General features: G+C 48.6%; 5 protein-coding genes across 5 annotated transcripts; 2 read left to right on the top strand and 3 right to left on the bottom strand.

The window, feature by feature from the left end:
• Positions 1–299: 299 nt before the first annotated feature.
• On the top strand, positions 300–2,488 carry SUP35 (translation termination factor GTPase eRF3; the record flags this gene model as incomplete). The annotated part of the gene is made up of 2 exons (XM_033573055.1): positions 300–2,369; positions 2,432–2,488. 2 exons carry the CDS (start codon positions 300–302, stop codon positions 2,486–2,488), a joined length of 2,127 nt encoding a protein of 708 aa, XP_033423607.1.
• A 334-nt stretch (positions 2,489–2,822) lies between these two features.
• ATNIH1004_008446 (pre-rRNA-processing TSR2 family protein) lies at positions 2,823–3,428 on the bottom strand (the record flags this gene model as incomplete). The annotated part of the gene is made up of 1 exon (XM_033573056.1): positions 2,823–3,428. One exon carries the CDS (start codon positions 3,426–3,428, stop codon positions 2,823–2,825), a length of 606 nt encoding a protein of 201 aa, XP_033423608.1.
• A 2,520-nt stretch (positions 3,429–5,948) lies between these two features.
• On the bottom strand, positions 5,949–10,641 carry SSN2 (uncharacterized protein; the record flags this gene model as incomplete). Its single annotated transcript, XM_033573057.1, has 5 exons — positions 5,949–6,559; positions 6,611–7,261; positions 7,310–10,180; positions 10,258–10,546; positions 10,600–10,641. The coding sequence occupies 5 exons, from the start codon at positions 10,639–10,641 to the stop codon at positions 5,949–5,951; spliced, it is 4,464 nt and encodes a 1,487-aa protein (XP_033423609.1).
• A 513-nt stretch (positions 10,642–11,154) lies between these two features.
• On the top strand, positions 11,155–13,386 carry ATNIH1004_008448 (WD repeat NOL10/ENP2 family protein; the record flags this gene model as incomplete). Its single annotated transcript, XM_033573058.1, has 2 exons — positions 11,155–11,371; positions 11,435–13,386. 2 exons carry the CDS (start codon positions 11,155–11,157, stop codon positions 13,384–13,386), a joined length of 2,169 nt encoding a protein of 722 aa, XP_033423610.1.
• Positions 13,387–14,700: 1,314 nt separating this feature from the next.
• ATG13 (putative autophagy protein Atg13) lies at positions 14,701–17,835 on the bottom strand (the record flags this gene model as incomplete). Its single annotated transcript, XM_033573059.1, has 3 exons — positions 14,701–17,325; positions 17,449–17,547; positions 17,605–17,835. The coding sequence occupies 3 exons, from the start codon at positions 17,833–17,835 to the stop codon at positions 14,701–14,703; spliced, it is 2,955 nt and encodes a 984-aa protein (XP_033423611.1).
• Between the last annotated feature and the right edge of the window lie 2,907 nt (positions 17,836–20,742).

Here is a 20,742-nt window from a genome sequence, read left to right on the forward strand (position 1 = left end):
AGAGGATGCACTGGAATCTCTGGGTATTCCAGGTTAGCTGATCTTTCCTAGCTATTTACCAAATCAATGGAAATGAAGCAATTCGCGAACAAACAGTGTACAAAGCGCCAGCCGCGCCAGACGCCACAGCCGCTCAGGGCGGGGGGGAGTGCTGAGTCAGCGGTTGCAAAATCGGGAGCAAAGAAAGGAAGAATCCAAACGCCCCTCACTTACTCCTTTCTCCCACTTCCTCTACGTTGGCCTGCCTCTTGTCGGTCAATTTGTTCCGTCTGCGTGTCTCTCGGTATTCATCATAAACCATGGCCGACCAGACTCCTGACTCGTGGGAGGACGAGCTCTCCAGACAGACCGAGGGCGTTCATTTGAACCAGAACGCACAATCTCGACCCCAGCCTCAGGCTCCTACCTTCCACCCGGGAGCGATGTCTTTTCAGCCTGGTGCTAATGCTTTTGTTCCTGGACAGGCGTATCAGGGATACGGTGGTTTCCCTCAATATGGCCAATACGGTCAGCAGCAAGCATACAGCCAATATGGCGCATACGCCCAACAACCCGGCGGTTACAATCAGAACTTTAACCAACAGTACGGAGGTTACCAACAGCAGCAGTTTCCTCAACAACAGCGTCAGGCGGCCTCCGTCCCTACGCAGAAGCCTCAGGCCCCCGTGACTACCTCCCAGCCTGCCCCGTCAGCTGCGGCCCCTCCCAAAGCCAAGGTCCTGTCGATCGGCGGTACCAGCAATTCCGCCTCCGCTCCTAAGACGAAAGTTCTCTCGATCGGTACTCCTTCGCCTGCCCCCTCGAACGCCCCATCTTCCGAGTCCGGTACTCCTGGGAACTCTAAGGGGCCTGAGGCTGCCCAGGCGGCCGCTAAGGTGACTGCCACCAAAGCCATTGAGAAGACCGAGAAGAAGGCGGAACAGAAAGCAGCGGCCAGTGGTACACCGTCTCCCGCACCCTCCGGTCGTTCCAGCCCCGGTCGGTCGAGCCCGGCTCGGGCAGAAGCTCCCAAGGCCGGCCGGGATGCGAACGCTGTGGCAATGGAGCAACAAGCGGATGTGGACGAAGAAACCTTGAAGGAAATCTACGGTGAAAAGAAGGAACATGTGAACATTGTATTCATTGGACATGTCGACGCCGGAAAGTCTACTCTGGGTGGATCAATCCTCTACGTCACTGGTATGGTAGACGAACGAACACTGGAGAAATACAAGCGAGATGCCAAGGAAGCTGGTCGAGAGACCTGGTATCTTTCGTGGGCCCTGGATCTCACCAACGAAGAGCGTGCCAAGGGAAAGACGGTCGAGGTTGGCCGTGCTCACTTTAAGCTTACTGTGCAGTCGCCCGACGGACCGGCTGAGCGGCATTTCTCCATCCTGGATGCCCCCGGCCACAAGTCTTATGTCCATCACATGATTGGCGGTGCTTCGCAGGCAGATGTGGGTGTTCTGGTTATCTCCGCCCGAAAGGGTGAATACGAGACCGGATTTGAAAAGGGCGGACAGACCCGTGAGCACGCTCTCCTGGCGCGCAACAGTGGTGTCAAGAAGCTCATCGTGGCTGTCAATAAGATGGACGACCCGACCGTTGAGTGGAGCAAGGCCCGTTTCGATGAGTGCACGGTCAAGGTGTCGAAATTCCTGGAGAACCTCGGTTACAAAAAAGATGATCTGACCTTCATGCCTATCTCCGCTCAGCGAACCTTGGGAGTCAAGGATCGTGTTCCCAAGGACCTCGCGCCATGGTACAACGGGCCCTCTCTCATTGAATACTTCACTGACATGAAGATGCCCGAGCGTAAGATCAATGCGCCTTTCATGATGCCCATCACCGCCAAATACCGTGATATGGGTACCATGATCGAAGGTCGTATTGAGTCCGGCGTGATCAAGAAGAATGCTACCTGCATCATGATGCCGAACCGCACGGACGTCCAGATTACAGCCCTCTATGGAGAGACCGAGGACGAAATTCCGAACGCAACCTGCGGAGATCAAGTCCGTATGCGTCTTCGTGGAGTGGAAGAAGAGGACCTCCTACCCGGATTCGTGCTTTGCTCGCCCAAGCGTCTGGTGCATACGGTGTCTAGCTTCGAAGCCAAGATTCGAATCCTCGAGCTCAAGAACATTCTCACCGCTGGCTTTAATTGCGTGATGCACGTGCACTCCGCCGTAGAGGAGGTCTCGTTTGGAGCCCTCCTTCATAAGCTTGAGCCGGGCACCGGCCGGAAGAGCAAGCGTCCACCACCATTCGCTAGCAAGGGTCAAACCATCATCGCTCGTCTCAATGTGACGAGTACCGCTGGTGCTGTGTGTGTTGAGCGCTTCGAGGATTACAACCAGATGGGACGGTTCACTCTGCGAGACCAGGTAAATTGACTCCTTGGATTGACGTGTCTTCAGATCGTAATGCTAACACTTGGGACCCATAGGGACAAACCATTGCCATTGGTATGATTACCAAGCTCCTCACAGACGAAACCCAGTAGACGAGCATACTCTAGGAAGGCATGGCATTTCTTGATAAACGATGGTCCTGTAGCTCTGGCGGTGGACAGGGAGGAATGAAGGAGTAGAGGCTGGATGACGATATACCAAGAGGACCCTGCTTGCGTTGATGATGATGAATTCTCTTTGTTTCCTTTCGTATAGATATTCCTTGCTTGGAAATGCAAAAGTGATTGGACTCTTACACTTGGTCTTCCATGGTATCTTTCCCGATCGACAAGTAATCCCTCATCAATCATGAAGTCATAAAAAATGAGCACGCATACATACAGTGTCTATATACCCCCGAAATATTCTTACAAAGAAAAAGGAAAATCACCGCCTCTTCTTCCCAACCACCTTCGTAAACCCGTCCTCATCAACTTCCGGTTCAACCTTATCCTTCGGAACTCTCACCAACGCCGGCGCGTCTCCCATATCCACATCCTCCTCCTCACCATCCTCATCATCTTCGTCCGTCTCCTGATCCTCATCATTGGCCTCCACTTTCCTGAACCCAGTCGCTGCATTCGTCCCCTTCTGCGCACTCTTCCTCTGCCACGTCTCCCACATCTCCTGAATAGCACCGAACTCGCCCCTCTCCGTCTGCATCTTCATTTCCATAATCTGCACCGCCACCGACGCCGCGCTCTCATCATCCACCACGACGTCGAACTCGTCATTCATCACCTGGATCAGCACGTCCTCGAGATCCTCGGCGTCTGTCTCGGGTCGTTCGCTCAGCATCTCGGAGATCGCGCCGCAGAGCCAGTCGCGTTTGTCTGCGGATGTGGGACCGCCCCAGTTGGATTGCACGGCGAGGTTGATTGCCGGCCAGCTGTTGATGGCGAGTGTGATTCCCAGGTCTAGGTAGGAGGAGGCGGTGGTGGGTTGTTGCTGCTGTTGAAAAACTTGTTGTACTTCTTGCTGTTGTTGTTGCATTTTGGGTGGGGGTTTATTCCGTAGTTGTTCTTATTGTCAATCAATTTATCGGTCTAAGTAGGTAGGTTCTTGAGAAATTTTGTTCTTGTTCGGTGGGTGTTGGCGGGGTTGGATTGATAGCTATGTCTTTACTGGTCAGTTCTGAGGTCAGGCTTCGTGTGCGCTGGTGGGAAAATCTCGGTTGTATTTGATCCTCCTTCTCTTGTGGATTATAGATGTTTCGTAATGGGAGGCAGGGTACGTGTGGCCAATTGCAAAGAAAATGGGGGTGAATGCGTGTGCTTCGAAATTTTTTGATACGGCGAGATTGGTTATCGATGAGATTAGATATGATAAGGTGGGTCATGTGATACTTTTTTGGGGAACGAGAATCAAGAACAGATGTGGTAAGTTCGGCCACCTACATCCCGATCACCCGTAGATCCAGAACACCTTGTAAAATCAGTACATGAAGAAAAATGCGTGAATTTCACAACCACTGCCTAATAAGCCTGCCATTCAAAACATAAGACATTTAAACCTGCCTTCAAAGCTTCATCTGCAGCCTTTTTAGCCATTAATTCGGGCTCTTTGGCCCTGATACGCTCAGTTTCTTCCGCCTCTTGTACAGCCTTATAATCTGCTTTATACTGCTAAACCTAGTATTTGGGTCCTTTTCAAATCGCTTCTTAATCTTTGGCTTCTCCAAGGTCTTGACTTGAAATTGTAAGCGAGAAAGATGGTCTTCCTGCAAGGCTTGGGCCGAATTCAGCTGGCCAATATCTTGCTCACTTTCTGTAGAAAAATCCGGGTACCTCGGGGTAGTTTTTGAGCTTTTTGAAGTAGTTGAATTAATTGATGAGCCTGGCGTTCGTTCCTAGGAGTGGAGTGAAGTAATTCAGCCTCGGAAACTAGCTGAGTAGAGGGAGGAGTTGACGGAAGGTCTGGGAGGATCAAAGCGTACAAAGCGGTTATTAAGCCCCTTGTCTGCATTAAAAGGATATAAACCAGCTCCTTTCCAGCCACTTTGCAGCATAGATTTGCTAAATACTATACTGCGAGTCTTCTGGTAGCATTGAATAAAACGCTCTTTCTTAATTGGGGCTGCGTCGTCCAGAAAGGCTAGAGATTGAATTTCCTTCCGATATTGAGCTTTAACACTCGAAAATGTACCAACATCAAGAGGCTGAAGAACATGGCTTGTATAAGGTGGAAGAAATAAGACTTGAATATTATTTTTATGGCATTCCCATAAAAATTCAATGTGCTCATGGCTTCCGTGGCCATCTAATAGCAATAATCTGGTTTGACCGTCTGGTGGAGCTGTTTCCGGCAAAAAAATAGTTTTTAACCAGTTAAGAGCAATAGAATTTGATGTCCAGCCATTTTCTGATGTCGCATATAGCCAGTCTGGTACGGAGTTTGGTTGAAACCAGGTTGGAGATTGACCTTTAAAAATAACCAACGGCCGAAGATACCGGCCAAGTGGATTAATGGTCTCAATAATTGATACCCACTCTTTATTTTCCGGCTCTTGAATAAGTGTATGCTTTTTTCCACTCTCTGCCATTACTGTAGAGTTTGTACAGATCCCAAGACCAATTCCATGCTCATCCATATTCCACATATTTTCCGGTTGTATGCAGTATTTGGTTGTTATCTCTTGGAAAAGCTTATAAAAAGTCGGATTGTTCTGGTCTGGTTCCCTGTAGCGGCTTGATGTATCCTTCGGCCTATAAGCTTTGAACGCGGGATTCGTTTTTTAAAGCTAGAGAGCCAGTCTTTTCCAACGGTGCAGTGTCGCCATTGATGCGGAGGATTCGGAGGGCAATTTCACGCTACGGGTGATGCTAGGAGGAAATCCTTGTTTTCCTGCTTATAATCCAATCAGCAAGAAAGCTCTCTTGAACTGGAGTAACCTGCGAAGCTTGATGAGCAATGTCTTGTGAAGTACACCCCTCATCCGGCCATGAAGGGTGGAGAGGGGTAGGTTATATAGCCTTGAAGCGGCTCGTAGAGATGGAATTCTTTTAATCTGAAATCTTCAATAGCTGCTTGAATAGTTCTCTCGCGATCGTCCATATTAAGGCGTTTTGGTGGTGTGGTAGGTGGTTGTTTTGAAAAAGTGGGTTGCGACGCGGTGCTCGGGATCTACAGGTGATCGGGATGTTAGTGGCCGAACTTAAACCATCTGTTTTCGATAATTCAATAGTGTTATGCTGCTTCTATGTCTGTTCTGCTGCATGTTCTTGCACACTGGCGGTCGCTTAGAGGATACTTGGGATTTGATCTTAGTCGTCTACTACTCAGGAGAACATATCCACCACAGCATACAAAACAAGATCAGCTCAAGGAGATCTGTAATCATTCAAATGCTATAGTTAACAGACACATAAACTCCTGGTATATCCTATCTTGGGTGCACCACAAGGGCTGCCTGTATGTACAGAAAAGAATAAGAATAGAAGGCCATGGAAAGCAAGAGTAACGCCGTGAACACCACCCATATACCATCCATTGGCCCCGAATATAACCTGTACATTACAAAACATAACTCAGCAGTTCCTGTGCTCGAACCGCCGTGGCGATATGCCAAGGTAATGTGCTCCTCTGAACAGTACATGTCCCTCTGACTCGAGCAAGGGTGGCTAGGTCACGATACATTCCCAGAATTTCACGGAGGAGTGATTCATACGCTGAAGGGTGGCGTTGGGTATATATAAGGTTGACAGTTAGGGCATACGCACCGTCACCATCGACCGTGCCCTTGCGACGCAGTAAATACCCGCTAGCTAAAGCAGGACGGTACTCAGTAATGTGCGGGGAGCTGTTGAGGCGATGGGATAAGAGTACCCCCCAGGATTCATCACAAATATCGATGAGCAAAGACTCGGATTCTGCTTCGAAAGTGACTTCCGTTGGCGTTGGAGCGTTCACGATGTTCGGAGGGGTGGAAGCATTTTGATCAGGCGAAAGAACGCTGGGATTTGGGGTGGCTACCGGCGTGGATGTAGGTGGAATGAAGATGCTCATTGGTATCGGGAGGTTCGGGGGTTCGAGGTAAAGATCCGGCGCGGAGCTGACGTTCACAATAGTCAATTCTGAAGGGGCCGGGCTCGCTTTATTGTATTGTTCAATGAAATTTGACCACGCTAGAAATTGTTAGTCATAAAGAACAACTTTGTAGGCACGAGTAGTCATACCGTCAAGTTCGTCCTGATCCGTAGATCCTGTGTGAACAACCACTATTCTCCATCGCGCTTGTATCCTGTCCATGATGTCTTTCGTTGCTGCACAGATTTCAATCCGTATATCAGAAGCACTCCTGGACGTACTTGCACCCCGGAAGCGGAGATTATATGACATTGTTCGCTGGATAGATCCGGTATTGTCGGACCAGGCTACGCTTATCCAGCGTTGATCTTGGCTTCTAGAGCACGCAACATGGAGATACCTTCCTTCCTGTAGCGGAGAAGATTTCTCAGAAGCGAGCTTGAAACTAAGAGATTTTGGGAGCGATTCCGCCAAAAGAGCTGGGGGTGCACAATTGACGAGACTGGATTGAGCAGTGCGGGGTGGACATCGACTGTAAACTTCCAAAGCTAAGCTAAGGTACTCTGCCTGCGGTGGCACAACCAGGGACTCAGTTGAAGCAACAAAGTCAATTGGAACAATTTGCAACACCAGCTCATTTAGTTGACGGGCTTGCTTCTTTTCCGCATCAGCTACATATTTCTGGAATAGGCTCCAGAATGCAGAGCATATGTCTACCATTGCAGCAGCATGCGTGAATGGGTTAATCATATACACAACAATGTTGTCTTCGTTGGGTGCGAATTTCAGAAGAGAGTTTCCTGCAAATACTCAATACGTAAACAGAGAAAACTGCTTGACTAACATACCTAGTTCTTCACAAATGGTCTTCAAGGACTGCATGATGGAAAGATAGTCTGGTGCCTCGAATGAACCAACATTCCACGACCCTAGTCCTCGCTCAAATGCATTTGGCACCTCCCCTCTGGCATGCATTCCAAGGTTACAACTCGAGTAGAGTAATCCTAGTCTTTCTAGGAATGTATTTGCCGCCTCAGCCGCACAACTTGGATGGATGCAATACGCTGCGATATCCTTAGGACCAGAAACGGGTTCTAAGCCAAAGGTTTCCCAGAAAGTAGCTGCAGGAGGAAGGATTTCTAAATACTCCTTCCCTCGGCGGACGCGCAAGTGTGGTGGAGATAGCTTTAATATTGATCCTTTTCCCGTCTCCCTGCGTTGTAACGTTTGACGAGATGTAGCAATGCTAGCCGCAGGAGACAATGAATTGCTATCCTGTAAAGAAACAAAGCCGTTGAGATCAAGCCTTTCCATTCCATTCATAAACGCTGTATCCTCAAGGAAAGTTTGTACAGAATGTGCTCTGTCGTCGAGATCAGAAAGACCAAAATGTCGATCAAGTTTATGATCTAACGACGATTGTGTGACCTGATCCACTAAGATTTGAGCAACTTGAACCTGGATTTCTTTGCTGATGAGCACGGGAAATATTTGATTTTCTGAGAAAGAGAAATAGCCTGTCATGGACCAGTCAGAGAATGTGGACAAAAAGTTCCCTAGGAATGTTGAATGCCCAGCCTTGCGGACAGACAATTCTTGATCAAGATCTCCAGGCTGTTTGTCCTGTGACAAAGCAAGCGAGCTATCAGAGTTAGAGCAGGCACGCTTTCTTTTGCGGGGTGAAAATGTAGTTGGAGAAGCACCAGTCGTCGAAGCAGCACTATTGCTATCATCGCTTAAGACACTGCTTGTGTCGGAATCCGCACACAATTGGTCTGCATCACTTGGGGGACTGGCATGGCCGTCAAATGTTTTTGAAATACCACCAGCTGTTGAAATATTCCTGTGACGCCGAGGGGGGCCAACGGTTGGAATATCTCCCAAGGAGTTAATAGGTTTTTTGACCGGCCTCGTATGGGTAATTGTAAACCAGAACTTGCCCTCTATACCATACTTCTGATTCCATGTTGACATGTTCTGTTTAAAAACAACAGGGTTATAGTAACTTTGCACCTGTGATTGCTTGGGAAGCGGTTTTGTGTCTCCGCTTGGCCCCGGAAAAAGTATTTTTTTAATATCCACAGGGCTTAGAGGTGGACTTATTATTGTTTGGTTTTGCTCGTCTGGCGGGGACTGGTGCATTGCACCGTCGCTAGGTGCGATCTCTCGGTCTGGCTTCGCTGTTTCGTTGTGCAAGGGGCCTGTATTGGGAACCTCAATATGCTCTGCTGGAGTTTCCTGTAAGGCGAAGGCTTCCGGTGAAGTGTTTTCAATAGGAACAGCCTGCATCTCTGGTTCATTCGAATCTTCTATATTGGCAATCGTCTGTGCAACATCATGCGTGCTGTCGGCCATGTGGCCAAACCCGGGATCATCAAAAAAGCTGAAATCCTCATCAGTGATTCCCTTGGCTCCGAAATCCCTTTCGTTTATATCCCCAAAGAGGTCATCATCTTCGTTGGTGTCATATAATCCAGATCCTACAACAAGCCCGGCCGATGGCCCAAAGCTCATGGGTACATCTCCATCCGACCGGTCTTTGACAGAGAAGTGGTCCTGGGCTCTTTGCTTGTTTTGGGCTTGCGTGAGAGAAAGTCCGAGATATGTATCTTCAGCAACAGCATCCGAGGAGCCAATGTTGTTCAATCCCATTGCGGCAGCCCCATCTGGTGGTGTCGGATATACAAGACTTGCAGTCTGAAGCTCGGGATACTGGGAGGCGCGAGATAGGCTCTCTAGACCCTCTGTAAGATCAAGTGCAGCAGGGGGTATTTCATCGTTCTTGGATTGTTGTTCTTGGTGATTGGAAGGCTGTTTGGGTTGCATATCTCCACTCCCGGGCATTTCAGTTTCGTGCCATTTCTGCGCAAAGTCCAAAGGATCGCTCGCAGGAGAGCAAGCAGTTTGCAAGATATCAGGAGGCGTGGACTTTACCCTTTTGAAACAAAATACGGCCGGCCATAGGATCCGCTTCAAAGGCAGTGAGGACGTGTTCTCCTCACCTAAACGCCAAGTCTCTCCAGCCAGTCTAGAGTAAAACGGCTCCCAGACTTCGACTTCAACCCAAGAAGAGTTGTCAACCGAATCCACAGCTAGACCAAAGTTTTCGAGCCATTCCAAAACACTGTCCTTCCATTGCCTGCCGTCAGCTGTCGCCTCACCATCGGTTGAGGCAGCTTCACCAGGAGGATATGGCGACGATGCATTCGATGTGCCTGGATTTGTTGTGACAAGACGGGCAATTGACCCACTAGGAGACAGCCACAAGTCAGACCCAGGAGATGTGCTGTGAAAAGCGGTAGCATCATCCTCAGGTTGGCAGAGTCGTGCGATGCCGGGCTGTGCGATCATTTGTAGTGTTACGGTTAATTTACCAGCGGGGGTCAATTGAACTTGAAGCGTTGTCAAAGCCGAAGAAAGATCACTGTTGGCAGCATTGAGATTCTCATAGCAATCCCTATCCACAGCAGTGAAAAGACTACGGGATCCAAGGGGAATCGCGTTGTTATGCCGAACCAAGTGGAGATTTAGTGCACCAGTCACCGCCGATATGAAGGAGGCGTAGATTGTAGCAGAACTACTATAGCCGTCCATTCGTCTGACAGGGGTACTAGCATTTTGCGAACGCTGCGGCGCAGATGAAACCCCAGTTCCGTTTGGAGAGTCGGCCGAAAGGTTCTTGACAATCTCCCAGGAGGTGATACTTCCAGATGCAGAGACTACCATTATAAGGTCAACAACACATAACACATGCACAAAATTACAGAGACGAGATATTGAGCGGCCAGCTACAAACCTTTTAAAGTAGATGCACCAACGGAAAGTCGATTCTGTTCGTCTTTACCATCGTTTGAGCAGAGAGGTATCAGGCTTTCGAAATCCGGGGTAGCGGAGAAGACCCAAAGACCGAGTCGCCTCGGATAGCTCGATACTAGGCAATTCAGGCTCCTCAACCGAAGCTCGAGACTCTTTAAGCGGCTGAGGTGCTTAAGGATGGTATAACCATTTGCAGGGGCCTCGCCAGGCATATTCGTTATATTGGGCTCCTCTGTATAAATCCTCCAGTATATGTTGGAGAATCCATCCTAAAATGTCATATTAGGAAGTTACCGGGGAATGCAACATTGGATTTACCTACAGTAACCCGTACGTTGGTGGTGGATCCTCCAGGGAAGTCCATGGTTTACCTGCTCCCCCGAGAGAGGATGAGGCAATTCCTTATAAAAACCAGGAAACTTCACACAAAAAGATCGGACTCATCTCCAGAAGCCCTTGGATAGATACCTATATCCCAACAACCAAACCATAGTCCATGAAAATTATCGAAAGTAAGCGGATAGAGCAAATCAGCTTTTCGGCATCATCGCGACCACTGAAATCAGGTATCTCGGGTTGTACCGAAAAGACGCTAATACATATATGCAAACCAAGTAGTTATGGCCGCGAAGAGATCGTACAGCATAAGGATCGATGCCTTCGCTGCCATCTAGCAAGGTGGTTGTTGTATCGCGATTCAATCGAGACCCAAAACGGAGGTTGGCTCGGCCCGCGCTGGCCAGTCACAGGCTATTGTCGCTCACCGCATCACGTGATTGTTAGTTATCGATATGGCCGAGCCTTTTTTTTTTTTTTTAATTTTAATTTATGTCAAGTTGGGCTCTTGACTCTCCGTCCAAAGAGCGTCAGCGGCATCATGAAACTTTCCAATCAGTCTGAGGTGCCGGTTTACACCATCTCCGGCTCCAGCACTGCTCGTCCACTTCCTGAGTGGCTTGCGAGACAACGGAAGCGCAGTTTGAAAAATGACCCGGAGTACGCGAATCGGGTTGAACTGCTCCAGGACTTTGAATTCGAAGAAGCCAGCCATTGTATTCGTGTCAGCGAAGATGGTGAATGGGTCATGAGCACAGGTCAGACTTATACGGCGGTTTACATTAGACAATAACCAGCGACTGATCAAAAATTGTATACAGGGACCTACAAGCCTCAAATCCATACCCACAATCTCCCACAGCTGTCGCTGTCGTGGGCTCGTCACACTGACGCCCTGAACACGACGTTCATTCTACTTTCCTCAGACTATTCGAAATCTCTTCATCTACAATCAGACCGTTCGCTTCAATTCCACACACCTGGCGGTTGCCATTATACCACGAGGCTTCCCAGATACGGCCGTGATTTGATCTATGACCGATTTTCTACGGAGGCATTAGTCCCCGCCGTTGGTGTCAATCAAGATGGTATGGGTGAGGTGTTCCGACTTAATCTTGAACTAGGTCGTTACATGCGAAGTTTCGAGGTCGATGTCGGTGGCGACGATTTCACTTCAGCTGGTGGGGGAACATTGCAAGGTGGTATCAATACAGGAGCCGTAAATACTGGTGCAATTGCTGAGGAGAGTCACAATCTTCTTGCTTTCGGTACCACACTTGGCACAGTTGAACTATGGGATCCCAGGGCCAAAGGCAGAGCAGGAATATTATTGCCGCCCACACAGTCAGCACCCGGTGATGTGCGACCGGAGGTTACAGCACTAGAGTTCCATCGCTCAGGCCTGACACTAGGCACCGGTTCTTCGAATGGTTTGATCCATCTCTACGATCTTCGATCCCCGGTCCCCCTCCTCAAGAAAGATCAAGGATACGGATTCCCTATTCATACTCTCGAATTTCTCCAGCCGTCAACTTCCACGCGTGAACAGACAATGGAGCCGAAGATTCTGTCGTCGGATAAGAAGATTATCAAGATTTGGGACCCCCGGGATGGCACACCCTGGACATCTGTGGAGCCTGCTGTTGACATTAACTCCGTTGCCTGGTGCAAAGATAGCGGAATGATTCTGACTGCCAACGAAGGACGGCAACAGCACGCATTTTTCATACCCCAACTCGGACCCGCGCCTAGGTGGTGCTCATTCTTGGATAACCTCGTTGAGGAGATGGCGGAGGATCCCAACGATCCTAACGCCTTTAATACCGGCCAATCAGGCTCTGTTTACGATAATTACAAGTTCTTGACTGTTCCTCAACTGCGAACCCTGAACTTAGAGCACCTGATTGGCAGGACCAATCTTTTGCGCCCTTACATGCACGGTTACTTCGTGGCCCAGCGACTGTATGAAGAGGCTCGATTGATCACCAACCCGTACATTTGGGAAGAGGAGCGCGCCAAGCGAGTCAAGGATAAGATCGATCAGGAGCGCGAGAGCAGGATTAGAGGCAAGAAGAAAGCCGCTGTTAAGGTTAACAAGAAGCTGGCTGAGAAACTTATGGCCATCGAAGACAAGAACGAGCGCCGGAAAGCACAGCGTGTCTTGAACCAGGGAGGTGACGAGGAGATGGTCGATGCCCCTGCTGAGATGAAAAAACCGGAGCCAAGTCAACCAGGCCTTCTTGGTGATAGCCGTTTCGCGCAGCTGTTCGAAGACGAAGACTTTGCAATCGACGAAACTTCTCGAGAATTCCAACTTCTCAACCCCAGTACTGTCCCAGACCAGCCCAGCCGGAAGGAGCGGGGACTCACTGCCGTGGAGCAGGAGGAGGTCGATGATGTACCTGGTTCGAGCTCAGACGATTCGGAATCAGACAATGGGCAAGGAAAACCTGCTAAGGAGAAGCCCTCTGAGAAGATCTCCACGTCGTCCTATAAGCGTGCCGGTCATCGCCCTCAGCCACCACGAATGCAAGTGTCTTCCTCCACTGCTGCCAACTCTTCCCGTGACCGTTCATTTGGTTCTCGGGCCCAGAATATGCGCAGCAAATCCAAGCCGCCGCGCCGTGGAGGCGGTGTGGTCGGAGAGAAGGAGGTGACCTTCACACCCAATGTCAAACGGAACAAGGCCCCCGAACAACGGCTCGATAAAACTACTAGTTTCAAGTCAAAAGAGCGACGAAGTGCCTCTGGAAATACTTTCCGGAGAATGTAAATTGCTGGATTATGCGATACCTTGTCCAATACCTAATTCCGGAGTTGGGCGTTATCATGAAAAAAAGAAGGGATCTTTAGCCGTTCTTGCTACGCTACCATTTCTATGACATGCCAGATCCCACGTGGACAGCACAGCATCCCCAGAGAACATGGTTTGCGGCTTTATCAGAGCCTTTGCAAGCCCTCCTATCTTGAGTTCGTCCTATACTGTTGCAAGGCGCTCTTAGGAGATTATAAGTGTCGAGATAGTGAGATACAAATGTGATCGTATTCGACCTATCTCACTTCCAGGGATACGCTCTAGGATCCCGTTGTTTGTTGGCCGGGAACAGGCCATTTGGATAAATGTCCTTCATTTCCCTACCATTCTTAACGACTCAAACTCAACGGAAAGAGCGATATCGTTGCCATGGCCGAAAGAGCAAGGAAATGATCCATAGGCAAGAGGGAAGCTGGATCCCGTGTATAATGTACATATAACCTAGAACTAAAAGAATTTTGCTATGCCTTAACAGCTAATGTTGATGGGACAATAAGCCTAAACTATATGCTAAGAATGGCAGCATATGCCTTTCTAAACATAAGAATAACAGTTTTAAGGGTAAAAAAGATACACATCAGGTGCTCATCAGATTAAGTCAATGCCAGGTTAAGGCATCATTGCTGGTAGATGAAATCATACTTATAGCCTCGCATTAATTACATAGCCAGACTGCACAAGATTTGAAAATAAAAATGAAACGAAAGAGAAGGGTAGGGATTAAACTAAGCAATAAGTGTCCTTAAAAATGAACAAGAATCTAAGCAAAAGGCGCTATGACTCCAGAACCCAAGTTCCCCAACAAGAGAATGATTTTGAAACGACAAAAAGCCCCAGTGCCATTTCTATTCTCCTTACCTGATCCTCGTCGGATTGCTTGGACTAGCCTATCAGTCTATAAGAACATCCGCCTGGCTTAAATGGCACGCAAAGACAAAAGTGAAATAAGAGACTCGAACATCAAACACCAAGAGGCGATCATATGTGGCAGTAAGCTGAAGCCTGTTCAAATCATGCCAAGGAATAGACAGAAGAATAAGAATAAGAATAAGAATAAGGATAAGGATAAGAATAAGAATAACAATAAGAATAACAATAAGAATAACAATAAGAATAACAATAAGAATAGAAAAAAGGAAAAGAAAAGAATTGAAAAATGAAAAAACGAAAAAAGGAAAAAGAGACGTTCAGGAGGCGAACAGTTATAAGAGTAGATGCACATGAAAATAAGGGTTCGGGGTTCGTCACAACATAAAGAGCGTACCTGCGGCTTCAGGACCAGAGGTGGAATCCTGCCAATCCACCTCGCCTACCGCTGCCTCGTCTCGATGCACTGACATTTCCACTTCCATCAGCGGTATGGTTGCCATGTCGTCCCTCTTCAAAACTTCGCCGAGAGACACCAAAGTCACTCATGGCAAATAACAAAGGCTCGTCCTCTTCCGCTGACTGGGGAGGACCACTACGGCCGGCACTGGGCCGTCTCCCAGCTCCTCGGCGGTCATCCATTGCGGAGATCCCGCTATTGCTACCGCTCCCAGTACCTTCACGGTCATTGTCACGGTCGGCAATGTAGGGGGGGATGCTAGTACCACGTGCAAGGCTACCAGAACCGGAGCTGAGCGATTGGGGGCCTCCAGAATAACCTCGTCCGCGGGAGCTGCTAAAGCGTGGCTGGTACACGTGGTTATTGGATGATGTAGAGGTTGCCGGGGCTCCAGAAGTTAATGTGCCTCTGTGTGAGACTGTCTCGTGCGTTGCAGAGCCTGAGGGTACTGTCATATCCCCGCGCGATGATGGGCACGGTTGTGCCTGGGGCTGATCTACGTTAGCCCCATTGTTCTCGTACTCGTATTGTCGATGCAGTGTACTGAGAGTAAGGTTGGATCTCTCTTCCGCCCCGAGGCTCACACTTCGCATATTGAAAGGGAAAATCTCATCGTCGTCAACCGTACTAGTACGGCGGTGATGTGCAGCGGAGCTAGAGCGGCGATAGACCTGAGGGAATAGTCTGGGTGACGTTGGGATGTCAATCGCATTCACAGTAGACGGACCATGTTCCATGGTTGTACCGTCACTGGAGTTCTCTTCCAAGGAAGAGCGATGCACCCCATGCAAAAGTCGCCGATTATTGTTGCCCGGGTCATTATAATCAACAATGCTATTAGAACTCAGGCGGGATGGGATAGCGGGGGTGTGTGGTGTATGAGGAGATATTGGTTTTCCAGGTGAAGACGCTGTCGAAATGGATGTCCCCGCTATCATAGGGGGAACGCCTGAGAGCTGCTTGCTCGAGGAATTGGATGAACGCTGTAAAAGCAAAGAAGATGACATTGAATCCGAAAGCGCTGCATTGGAGTCCCTCATCCGTTGGAAGCGAGTCAAAGCCGCACTAGTAGCAGTTGTTCGACGCGGAGCGGCATCAAGTGTAGCAGGGTTCAATGGATTTAAGAGGTCCTTCCTTAGGTCAAGCATTTTGAGGAACTCTGAAATATTTTCATCGTCTGCGTGGATGGAATCCGCACTCGTTCCCGTGGCTTCCGCGAGTAAGCCGGAGCCAGGTTGAGCTGAAGACGTTGCACTAGCTCTGCCACTAGAGTTGTCATCCTCGGCTTTGATTCCTCCGGAAGATTGTCTACCCCGACGATGGCTGAAAGCGCTACTATATCTCGAGATTGGAGCAGGTCGAGGAGAAGCGGAGTTAGAGGATGGAGTTACAATATCTGGAGCTGCGGGCAACGACCTGCGGACCGATGCTGCCATGGACGGAGGGGGCATGTTTCGAGACTCGATGCGAGACCCCTGCCCTGAGCGAGGGGACACACCAAGTGGAGGATCAACCAACGATGGAGATGCAGATAAGGGTGGGGCTTTAAATGGTTGGAAAGAAATGGACGGCCGTCTACCGATCCCCGGATTACCCTCGTTGGCAAGAATGGCAGCACGGCCGACAGGGCTGGCTTTCGTAATTGCCAACGGCTTGCGAGAAGACGAACCAGGCGGAGATGGAGATGAAGCACCCGATTCCCTTGCAGCCCGAAGAGCTGATATTGGGCTTGCGCTTGTTGTAGGTCTAACTTGGTGGAAAGTTGATAGACTCCCGTATGCCTGACTTGGGTCTGGATCCTCGACAGTTCTTTTCACTACTGGCACTGACCCAATCTCAGGGTTGTTGAGAGCTGCATTATGCAGCCCCTTATTAGGCAGTGATGGGCGGAAAATTTCATCATCTGCACCCATGAAACGTGAGCTCAGTAATGCTTCTGAGTCGTCCACTCGAAAATCACAACTGGTTCGGTAGGTAACTTGAACAGAGAATGGACCAGCAGGTGATTCGGTAACGCCAAAACTGTACGTATCCACCACCTTGCCACTTCCTTCGTACAATGGAATTGTTAAATGGTCCGGTTTCGAACTCTCCTGTGCAGTTTGTCCGTTGAGAACTCTATACTTTATTCGTAAAGCCGGGTTGGTACGCAGTCTCCCATTGCGTTTGGCGAATTTCCAAGCAGGCAAGAATTTAGAATAGGCGAACAGCGACCGGAAGAGGACAATGCTTTTTTTGTATACCGTTGGTAGGATAGAGGCCAAATCAGTTGGTAGCCTACTGGGCGTATCCCCCAGTTCGACCCTCCACCGCTCCAAAATGACATCATCGGATTTAGAAGAGGGAGACCTAACAGGCTGCGCTTCTCGCGACGTAGCTAGGGATTCTAGGACATCCCATCGTTTCCCGTTCTCATCTAAAACCACAAGACTTTGGTTGTTCGTGAGCCCCGACGTATCCAGGTACGTTTCGATAATTAAAGGGGGAGGGCGGTTCTCTGTGGCATCGCATGTTCTCCAAGTTCGCAATTGTTCTCGAAGAACATCCGTGTCTTCTATTTCGACGTTGAACTAAAATGACAGAAATGAATAGTTAGCACGGGTGTTATGCGGGACGAACGAATGTAGGAGGGCTGTCTCGGAGAACGGAGGCCGTCGTCCATAATGCAGTCTCGAGATAAGAGATAGGCGTACCCAGCGATTCACCCTGGGGGCATCAGAGCCCTTGTTGAGCGATGGAGGAAGGTCAATACGCGAGTGCAATATGATTAGGGCCGCTTTTGTGTGATAATTCTGCAAATGAATTGGTCAGAAAAAGGTCCATTCAAAGCTTGAGATTGGATATCATACTGAGATAATTTGATTGAGTTTCGCCAACGCTTCCTTCGCAGGCTGCGTATTCTGTGCCTGCTCTGACGTAGGATCCGTCTCAATTCCCAAGCCCCTGTTATTCTGTGTCCTAACTTCAGCTGCTGGGGAATTTGGGCGGAATTCTTGTTCTCTGCGATCGGCAGAACGGGTCAAGCTCGACCTGCTCGAAGTTGGCGCCGGCAGCGCCGGCGACCGCGGATGCTGATGCATGGTAAGCCTTGCAAACAAGGCAGGCGAGGCTGAAGATTTAGAATTTTTATTGTGGTGGGTGACACCAGGCCCAGGCTATCACGCAACGGTTCTCTCGATCAGGAAGGAAATGTTGCAGCAACGGATGCGCTGCGGACGGCCATACTAACGAACAAAACAACGTGAAACGGAGATCAGAAGACAAAGGGACGGCCAGCAGTCTTATCTAGCGTACTAGATAACAGGCATACACTGAAAGAAAAGGTAAGGTTAACGCCGATTTCATAGCTTTCTGTGCTCAGGCAACAAGGAGTTGGAGCACTCGGAGAGCATGCGGTCTATACAACCTTGTGAGCTTCTCCGCATTGACGACTAGGCGGAACCAAAGTCGTCTGGGGCGTCCTCACGTTGTGAGAGGAAGCAGAATTTAAGGACCCATAATGTCCAGAGACACCCAAAATTAAAGAATAATATGCAAAGAGAGGAATGCAAGTTGTTGAGGAGGACGATGGAGGAAGAGGGCGATGAAACAGGAGGGAGAGAAGTAGTCGAAGTAGGAGCTGCTGCTAGTACCTTTAGAGAGTCAAGCGGTACGGGGGCAGGTCTGTGACGCACACCCGGTGACTCGAGGGTTCGTGTGCAAGCGGTCAGGCTGACGAAGTGAGCCACCGATTGCTCCCGGCAATAAGATAAGGGACCATGGAAAGGTAGGTAATAACACACACACGTATGAGAGAAAGGAGAAGGAAAAAATAATGGTAATCTCTCTAGTAACAAGCTGTAAGGGATATGGGTTTCTTAAGGCGTATTTCTCTTCAATTATGGCGTAGGACCTCCATCAACCATTCATCAATCAATCCAGTTAGACTAATCGGGGATGTTCGAAGGCGGTAAAGGCTCGGCGCCTGCAGGATAACGTACAGTAGTCAGAACGCTGTATTTACTAGTACCAGGTACCTACTTTATTACCTCCATCCGTTTGAGATCGTACACTAGTCCATATGGCTATGCATGCATCTCCCTGCCTTTGTAGTAAGTCTCTCCGAAGGGGTTATTTGATTCTTCTTTCTTTCTTTTCTCCCTTTGAACTATTCCTCCATAGAACAAGTAGGAACCGGAAAGTACCAATAACGCTGGAGAGAACCTAGGATGCATTGATACGTTACAGTGATAACGGCGTATCAGGCGGCAAAACTATCCGTGGATGTAAAATACACAGTCCAAAGTACATGTACAGTACCTATGTAGCAAGCAATTCTTTGTACCAACTAAGGAAGGCAAGAGGATTAGATATTTAAATCACCAGGATTTCTGACAACTGGCATAGGGACTGGCAATTCCATACCCCCCTAGATATCTAGAAAGGTACCCTACTGACTCACCCTGTATGGGGCGGTGTAAATCACTGGTTGATAGCTCCAGATTTTGCCGCTCGTGCCAGGGCGATCAATCAACCCGCATGATAATGATTCATGATAGGGTCCTTTCCAGCCGTACTAGGTTTACTTACCTTTCAATTTGGTTCGATTCCATTCCTTTTTTCTATCATCCAATTATTAGATCCCCCGTTGTTCATTTCCTAAGGATATATTCGGAATAATAACCTAGGAGAATTATCCAGCTGTCAAATCTCCAAATATGATATCAAGTAACTACTGGAAAATATAGTAGATACCCTACCCGTCACTATCAGTAGGTATCGTTATCCCCAGTTCAGCGTAACAGTTCGTCTCAGCAATTCAATTTCCCATACCATTTGTAATTTTTGGAAAATAGAATATCTATACCAAGATAAAAGATATTATTGTAAATATTCTAAGGCTGTAATTCTGTTATTCTGTTTGTCCAAAAAATACATTTGGTACGTAGAAAACGCTTTAAGGTTCAAATATCTAGTTGCCTTAGGTTTCAGGCCAAGTTATGTTTTCTACCTACCATTTTAGGGCCCCAGACAATAAAGTGAACCTTCATCTCTCACCACCATAGCTTGGGGCATTCAAGCGATAGCCCCAGTGGCTGGACTGCCTCCAGCTCAGCCTCACGGTCTTACTTACCCCGTGGTCCGACCAAGCTTCAACAACTGAAGATGGACGTACCATGCAGAACAGCAAAAGAGTTCTGACAACCGCCCCAGGCTATACAGGTACTCCTTTCCATATTTCCTAAGTACTTATTAAAAATGACCCGCCGAGCGCTATCTTATGATGATTACACTGTGGCCTGGATATGTGCCTGGCCACTGTAAATGGCCGCGGCGAAGACCATGCTAGACGAGACTCATGTTGCACTTCCCAACCTTCAGCCGATCATAACTACTGCTTACTTGGTAGAGTGAATGGCCATAATGAAGTACTTGTTTGCCTACCACATGGTATATATGGAGTGGCATCATCCGCTAATGTAATGGCCCATATGCGGCCAACGGCATTGGAGGCGCGTACCAAGTAAGAACAATGTCCGTCTTGGTGATGTGGTGGTCAGCACACCAACAGCGATCTGTGGAGGCATGGTTCAGTACGACAGTGGGAAGGCTCGTTATGGACACTTTCAACGCATCGGTTCATTGAACAAGCCCCATCAGGGCCTGCTAACCGGCATACCTCAATTTAAAATAATCACAAGATTGACAAAATGTTTATTGATGACATTATATCAAACTCACTGCAGAAACACCAAGATATAAGAAAGCAATTTTCAGGCTCAGGCAATGATTGGCTGTTCAACACCAATTATAACTATCAGAGCGAGTCGGACCCTAACTGTTCAGGATGTGATCAGACTCAGTTAGTAAACCGTGTGCCACGTCCAACGATAAAGCTTCCTATTCATTATGGCTTAATTGCATCTGGGAACCAAGTCATGAAGGATGCCAAGACACGAGATCAGCACAAGAGATCGATGCCGTTTGTGTTGACATGGAGGCTGCTG

The sequence above is a fragment of the Aspergillus tanneri genome (assembly GCF_003426965.1).
Source record: "Aspergillus tanneri strain NIH1004 chromosome Unknown AapTan_6_pilon_pilon_pilon, whole genome shotgun sequence".
Taxonomy (NCBI): Eukaryota; Fungi; Ascomycota; class Eurotiomycetes; order Eurotiales; family Aspergillaceae; genus Aspergillus; species Aspergillus tanneri.